At 43.5% G+C, this 7643-nt stretch overlaps 1 protein-coding gene across 1 annotated transcript; it reads right to left on the minus strand.

The window, feature by feature from the left end:
* Positions 1-670: 670 nt before the first annotated feature.
* Positions 671-4674, minus strand: tob1a (transducer of ERBB2, 1a). The gene is made up of 2 exons (XM_020656431.3): positions 4432-4674; positions 671-2879 (listed from the first exon to the last, which is right to left on the minus strand). Exon 2 carries the CDS (start codon positions 2673-2675, stop codon positions 1623-1625), a length of 1053 nt encoding a protein of 350 aa, XP_020512087.2. The 5' UTR covers positions 2676-2879; positions 4432-4674; the 3' UTR covers positions 671-1622.
* Positions 4675-7643: the final 2969 nt, after the last annotated feature.

A 7643-nucleotide genomic window follows, 5' to 3' on the forward strand; every position in this document is an offset into this window, starting at 1 on the left:
GCTGTGATTTGCATCTCAGAGGGACGGCTGCCTTTTAACCCATCACTCACACGGTCTGAAGAACTGATAACGCAGAGATACTGAAACATTTTGTTTTCCTCACATGTCCCCTCTAACAACAATCTTAAAAACGTATCAGAGCGCAGAGATCTTCTGGGTTTCTGCCTCTCCTCAGTAGAGTTAATATGTGATCCCTGCAACGTGCTGCATGATTTAGCAGCCTGTTAGCTAGCCATGCCTTGCCACACATACGAAGCCAGGGCTTTAGTTTACGAGGTTATCAGGCTCGACACAGTCACACTCGCACCATCCGTATGTGTGATGACACTTGGCCCGAGGGCATCTGTTGGCCTGCACAGCCTGCATGGTGAGAACAAATGTCACCCAGGGTTTGTGTAGGGCACGCTTATAAATCTGATATGTGGAGAATATGATGGTGTCAAAGGATGTAATATCTCATCAAGTGTTTGTCCCACATACAGCTCAATCAGACCAGATCTCTCTGTTTTAATTTTTGGGTTTAACCTGTTGTTGATGAATGTTAACTAAGGAGATACCAACATCACAAACCGTTAGCCTAAGAGATGTTAGCTTCCTGATTCTTCTGACATGTCAGAAAACATGTCAATAGCTCGACCACAACAACCAATGACGAAGTGAACCAGAGGAATTATTTTCAAGCTTTTTAATACAAACTTAATAAACTATCAGTCCCTCTTAACATGTAAGACACTGACTCCAAATACTTTGTTATACCGTTTGTTTTTTTTTATCAAGTATTGCACAATGTAGGTACAAAATTAATATACGATTACATTTTGTCCATAATATAGCAAAAATCTTTAAACTCTTAACAGAAAATACAACTCTTATGTTTTTTCAAAAAAAGCAAATATTCTTAAATCCCACCACTACGGAATATTCTGTACACAATCTTTAGAATAGTCAATGTTTTTTTTTTTTTTTTTTCTTTTTTTTCAAAGATGGATTCATTTTTATAATTTCAATAAAAAAAGAAAACATAAAGTTGCTGCAGCCATCACAGATCACTGGAGTAGTAAAAAGATATAAATGCAATACCATGTCGTAGAAACAATAGATACTCTGATATTTTACAAACTCTGTACTAAATTAAATTATACAATTAGAAAAAAGACCAGGAAATCCCACTTATTTATGCCAATTTCTTGAAAAAAAATTGGCGGTGTCCAGTTTTGTTTAAATACTGAAAGAGGCCATGACTTGTGGTGGTGTTTTTTTTTAGTTTTTTTTTTTATATTCTTAAAACAGTAACATAAAAAAAATAGTTTTGTGCTTGGTTGGCAAAAGAAAAAAACAATGATGCATGTTTAGATAACCAAGCGTGGACATCTCGTACTAAAGGTAAATAACTCAAGGGGGCAAAGTCATTCACCCTCGGGCTCATGCTCTTAGACTCGTGACAGATCGTACAGCTGGCAAGTCTCTTTTTTTTTTTCCTTTTATCGATGACATTCTCTTCTTGTTTACACTTTTTTTTTTTCCTTTTTTTCTAAATGTGCATTTGTGTTTTTTCTCCCCGTCACATTATCTCTGGTCGTTTCCGTGTGAAGTAGTAGCTTAAGTAGTACCTTTACTAAGTACTAGTTGGCCATAACTGGCTGGAATTGCTGGTTAGAATACTGCATGTTGTTCAAGCTGAAATTCAAGCCATCCATAAGGGACTTGTCGTTAAGGCCACCGTAGGCCGCAAACATGTCGAAGGCATTGCTGTACTGCAGCGGGCTCAGGCTGAGAGAGCTGTCCCCGGGGAAGAGGGCGCTCTGGCTGCCCTGGCCCTGAAGGCTGGGGAACACAAACTCCTTGGCGTTGGGGGACAGGGCTGAGGGCTTCTGGTGCGGCTGCGGCTGCACGCCGAGGCCCAGCCCGTACAGAGAGTGCATGGAGGTGGAGATGGCTTTCTGTTTCAGGAGACTGTTCACATTCAGGCCCAGGTTGGTGGGAGAGGTACGGGCCACCTTGTTCCCAGCACTGCTGGCGCCGCCGCCGCCGCTGCTGCCGTTGTTGTTGTTGTTGTTGGTGCGTCCGCTGCTCTTCATTTTAGTGGAGCCGAATTTGGTGGCGGCAAAGGTGGCCGTCGTGAAGGTTAAAGGCTGCGTGGAGCGGGGCATGAAGGTGGGGCTGACGGCGGCGGAGTGGCCGAAGGGAGGAGAGGGGGAGCTGGAGCCGGGGGACGCCCCGCTCACAGGCTCGCTGATGGGCATGAAGACCTGCGCGTCGGGGTTGAAACTGTTCTTGATCTCCTTGTCCAGATCAAGCCCCCCGCTGTTCGCTCCACTTTCATTGCTGTCGTCGACGTACAACACCTTGACCGGCCCCTTCTCCCCGATCTGATAGGACACCTCGAAGGGGTCGATCCACACGCTGAGGTCCTGCGGCAGGTTGTTGCGGACGTCGTCGATGTCCAGCCCGCTCTCTTTGGCCGCCTTCTCCACAACCGGGTCCACCTTCTCCCCGACATGGATGCATCTGAATCCAGAGCCCTTGTATGGCTTGTCCGGGTACCAGTGTCCCTCGTACTTCTGCTTCAGCTGCCTCTCCAGCTCCTCGCCGAAAATGTTGACCCTCCGCCTCGGGAGCTTGTTGTACAGGTAGGAGATGATGAAGTTGAGAGCTACTTGGATTTCAAGCTGCATAGCTGACTGCTGACGTCGACCGGGTGCGTGAAGATTCGATGCGTCTGACCTTGAGAGTGTCCACTGGGTCTGCTTTGTTTATCCGTGGTTAACAAGAGCAGGGATGGCGAAATAACCAGAAGTCGAAACAAAAAAACAGTTCCAAAGCAAAGTGCTGGTTTTTGTAGAAGTGGTGTCCTTCTACAGGGTGTGATAATTGTTTTCCTGCAAGAAATCAAAGAAATAAAAACATTGTTAAAATAAAAAAATAAAAAAATAAAATCACATTTAAATGTTAAACTTTAACACTGGTATGCTGAACATTCACAACGACGGATCTGTTCAGGTCATCGCTCCTTTTGGCTGCTTGACAGCACTTCCGCTGACGTCACAGAGGTAGTGCAAGTGATCTTTAATTATTAACGGGTCTGTCTGAAGTACGAGTGCTTTTTTTTTTTTTTTTTTTTACAGTTTTGACTGCTGCGAGCTCGGATGTTGAACGTCACACCGCAGGACAACAAAGCTGTATTTCACAGCAACAACCAGATTGGATGAAATTTCGCAGCTTGTATATGAATACAGATCCCTGTGTTTACCATCGAGTTAGTTTTCTAATTAATCTGCAGGAAATTGTGAATATTTGATTCATCTGACTCTAATAAAAGCCGGTGTTGAGTAGACAGACCTCGCACTAGGACTCGGGAATCCTGTTACATAACAGGCTGCTAGATCTCCTCCATACAGCAGGACGAAGGAGGCGACAGGCAGGTTTGTTGTTTTTATAAATCAGGGGAAACGGTCAATACGAGCGGAGGAAATGCCTCGTCAACAAGGCAAACTGCAGGATAAGTTAGCGAGGAGAGCGTTTCGGAGGATTGTCAAGCTTACAGTCGTGTCACTGTGGCTGGAGTGTTACGCGTAAAGCACAACAGATTAGTCGGAGCGCGTCAACGATTACAAACAATGTCGAAATGAAGACTTAACCCACTGTGGCTACACCCATATGTTTGGCAGCTGCACACAGAGAGACAAAGACGACACGTTAAACGGATGAAACGTAAATGTCACACACGTTGCAGCTAAATTCAATTAAGTCGTCGTCTTAAGAGAGAGGAGAGCTGGGGCTGAGGGAACCCGTCTGTGAACCAAACCCCGCAGCTCTCAGGAAGAAAAGCTTAAAGTTGATGTATTGAATCATCTATGGAGGAAAAGCATCCACACGGGACTGAAAAAAAAAAAAAAGGCATCATTTATCGCCTCTCTGATGAATACTGGCCCCCCCAAGAACAGAAACCAAGAGGAGATTCCTGACGATTGCGAAATGGCTACAGGTCCTGATCATGGACTGTAAATATTAAAGTCCTGCTTCATTTGATCGGTTTCATCAAGTTTAACGGGGATTTTAATGACAATTTCGCAGAATATGCACGACTCTTATCATTATAAAAGCATGTAGGACACTGACACGTAGAAAAACAAACAAATAATATATACAATATGGTGATATCGCGACAGCTGACGCATTTCGAGACATTTTTGTCATTATTCTTCCAGGAAGAATTTAAAGGGCATATATTTGTATCGCATACACAAACCATATCTCTTTTATTTCTATATGTCTGTCTCTCCCTCACACACACCCCTCCCTAAGTTCGTGGACTGACGCAGCAAATCAGCTTATGAATACATCCACAGTACGACAGCAGGCAGAAAAAGGACGATTCAATCAAACACACAGCACAGAGCAACAGAAAGAAAGGCAGAAGGAGATACTTACTTTGTGTAAAAAATAAAGATTCTCAGTAGTTCTGAAGTACCGTTTTGTTAGTGCAAATAGAAAATGAAGTATAAATACTTTCTTCACATAGAGTATAATATCAACGTTACAAAAAAAGTATTCCAGTACATGAAGGTTTCAGAGGATTGGCGTTGGTTGGTTTTGCTTCGGTTTCTGTTTTTAAATGTTTGTTTTTTTTTGTCCTCCTCTTTTCAGCAGGCTTGCAGAGTAGCTCCCTCCTTCTCGGGAGTTTTGCAACTTCGTCCCCCTCCTGATGCAGCGTCGCCTGTATTTATAGCTTTCCTCCGCCATGGGCACGAGGTGGGCGGTGATGCGGCTTCAGAGGTCAAAACAATACGAGCGGCGCGGATTGGTCCGAAGGCGCAAAGTCCCGCCCCCCCCCTGCAGCCGTGCGCTCATTGGGCGACGGGCGCCGTCGATCAGAGACATATGATCCTGTGAAACGGGAGAGACGCCTATGATGAGCGTCCTGCGTCAGAGATAACCTAGGTCTGTGGTGACAGCGAAATGCCAAAGTAATTAATGTGGAGAAAGAAACGGTGTTATATAAAGAGATATCCTGCTCGTATGGCCAAATAAATACTTTTATCAGTTTGAAAATATTTTGTATCAGAAGTGTTGCCATCATAACTTTCTCTTCTCTAAACATCCTGGATCATTTAGGATGCTCTGATCGTCGTAAGTGATCAAAAATATGGAAATTTAGCTTTAAATGTATATGCTTCTGCTCTGTATCATGACATGCTTCATTTTAAAGCTGTGCAGTGTCACTCAGCAGAGGCATCAGAGCAGACATTTAAGCGATTATAAAGTCTTTTTTGTTTTTATGTCACCCACTCTTCCATTTAGGACCTTCGTGTTTCGTGACCTGCCAACGGAGAAAAACTGCAGGAGCTGTGATGAATGTTACATTTCAGCCATGAGAGGAGATTCCCTATAGCGGAACAATACAGCTGGCAGCAGTGTGGGTGGTGCTGAATGCTATCTGCGCGCTGATTGGTCTAAAACGGGGCAGGAGCCCTACGGTGAATGGTGTGCCCGTATCCAAGGTGCTGATGTAGGCTGCGCACGTCATCGCTCGGCTGCACGCACGCTGTTGCCAAATTTAAAGTGCACTAACACACACCGAGGTGCATGCACATGCTATGAAGTCATTACTGTGCATTGTCAGAGTAACCCAACACTGCTGTTTGTCTTGGAAAAGGAAATAGTAGTAGGTTGTGCACAGTTTATTTTTAACCCTTTACACAACAATTTAATATATTGTCTCCTTATTATGAATCTCACTGAACAATGTAACAAAGCAAAAAACTAGGATAGATAAATAGATATAAAATATGAATTTATGCATTTTGAAACCTAATTCTGGTTATTTAAACATTAGCCATTTACAAGCAAAATCATTTAGACAGAGGGCTAATAGGTCAAAGGTTTTGGAGTTGATCCAGCCTGCCCTTTAATATAACTGTGCCCGATCAAAGTATGTCCACTAAGTGACTGACCACTCAAGTGGAAGTATCTCATAATGTGGTCAGACACTTTCCAATTTTCCTCTTTTATCTTAATCTTAAGCAATAAAGATAAACAACATTTCACACTTCTATCTCTGTAGGCAGCACCGTTGCCAGGATTTCTGGGCCCCATAAGAGATGTCACATTTGGCCCCCTGAGCCTCAGCCCAGCCTGTTATATTGCTAAAATAATAATAATAATAATAATCTATTACAAACCCATTTTGAAGCTTTAAATTAATGTTTGTCAACATTTTCTGCCTTCAATACTTTTTGTGGATTTTTAAAGGACACAAACTTTTATTTTAATAATGAAACTATTAAAATATTATTATAAAGTACTGAAGCTTTTAAAAAAGATGTGTAAAAGAAGATGTAGTCCACTCCCCACCTCCACCCCCATCGTCAGACATCTACAATAACAACCTGAATTGGTCGTTGAATGCAGTTTCCCTCAGAAGAATAAGGTTGCAGCCCTCGCAGTCTGTTTTGCAGCCGCATGCTGAGATAATCTGCTGGGCTTATTCCAACCCCGTAATATCTAAAAAAAAAACAGTGTCCAGGTTTCAGATCACCATGAATATATCCCTTTAACTCTTTTTCTATTCATATCCGTTGATGACATTCAGCGTGAGCCCTCTTTGCTTTTGTCATCACGGCAGCTGCGCCTGCTGCTGTTGGATCTGCTCGGCCCTGCTGACAGAACACACTTTTAGACATTCTTCAAGCACTTACATTTTGCCAGGCGGAGTCATGTGCTTGTTTGGTTCAGCCGTGAATGTGTGCGAGAAAGGGCTCCATTAGAGAGTGCAGATGCATGAGACAGACTATAGATCAGACGGTGGTGGTGGTGGTGGTGGTGGTGGTATGGAGGGGAGTTTATATATATGCTTTGACATTGCCCCATGGATTCAGATTCACTATCAAGCCTGGAGGTGAAGTGGGTGGGAGAGAGTGTGCTGGCTGCGACTGCCACAGTCCTGGCAAGGCCTTCTGGGTTGTTTACTGTAAATGGCTCGGCTGAATCCAAAGTCTCACGTCCTCTAGGATCAAACGCCATTGTGCGTTTTATGCTATGTTCACATATAGATATGTCTTGCACTTTTAAGTGTGCATGCTGTCGCCCTTTTTGAGTTTGGAACAAAGAGCCGCTTCTCTACAGAGCAAGGTCAGCGGCCATAATGAGACATGTTAAGACTGCTATATTGTCTTAGGGGGTAATCCTCTAATGTATCCTCTACTCACTGCCTCTTCTGTCGCTTGTGCTTATGAAGGAGTGTAACACCCTAAGATCTCTAATCCCCCCCCCCACTCCAATCAGCACTTTAGTTGGAATCTGTGCTTTGACTCCAGGAGTGAGAAATGTGGGCGGAGGGAGAAATGAAGTTAAATGAGTAATTTGCCAAAAAACAAAATCAGACTCATGAGGGGTTTTTTAGTTCAGCTGGGTTGAATGAAAACAACAAAGTCCACGCAGGCAATTTTCCCTGAGTTAAGAAAGCAGAAAAAGAAGGTGTGGGGGTTTCCTGATTATGCGTTTACACCCCTGCGAGTTAAAGGTCACCTTCAGAAGAACGCTGCATTTTTAAGAAACATTTGTCCTCGAGCTTCCAAAATCAAATTTGATTTTGCCCTGACAACAGAGCAACGAACAGAGGCTCTGACATAAACATCCAGCCT

This window comes from Labrus bergylta, chromosome 16, assembly GCF_963930695.1.
Source record: "Labrus bergylta chromosome 16, fLabBer1.1, whole genome shotgun sequence".
In the NCBI taxonomy this organism is placed as follows: Eukaryota; Metazoa; Chordata; class Actinopteri; order Labriformes; family Labridae; genus Labrus; species Labrus bergylta.

Bases quoted from the DNA above. Each gene is read 5' to 3' on its own strand.
- tob1a (XM_020656431.3), bottom strand. From the start codon at position 2,675: ATGCAGCTTGAAATCCAAGTAGCTCTCAACTTCATCATCTCCTACCTG.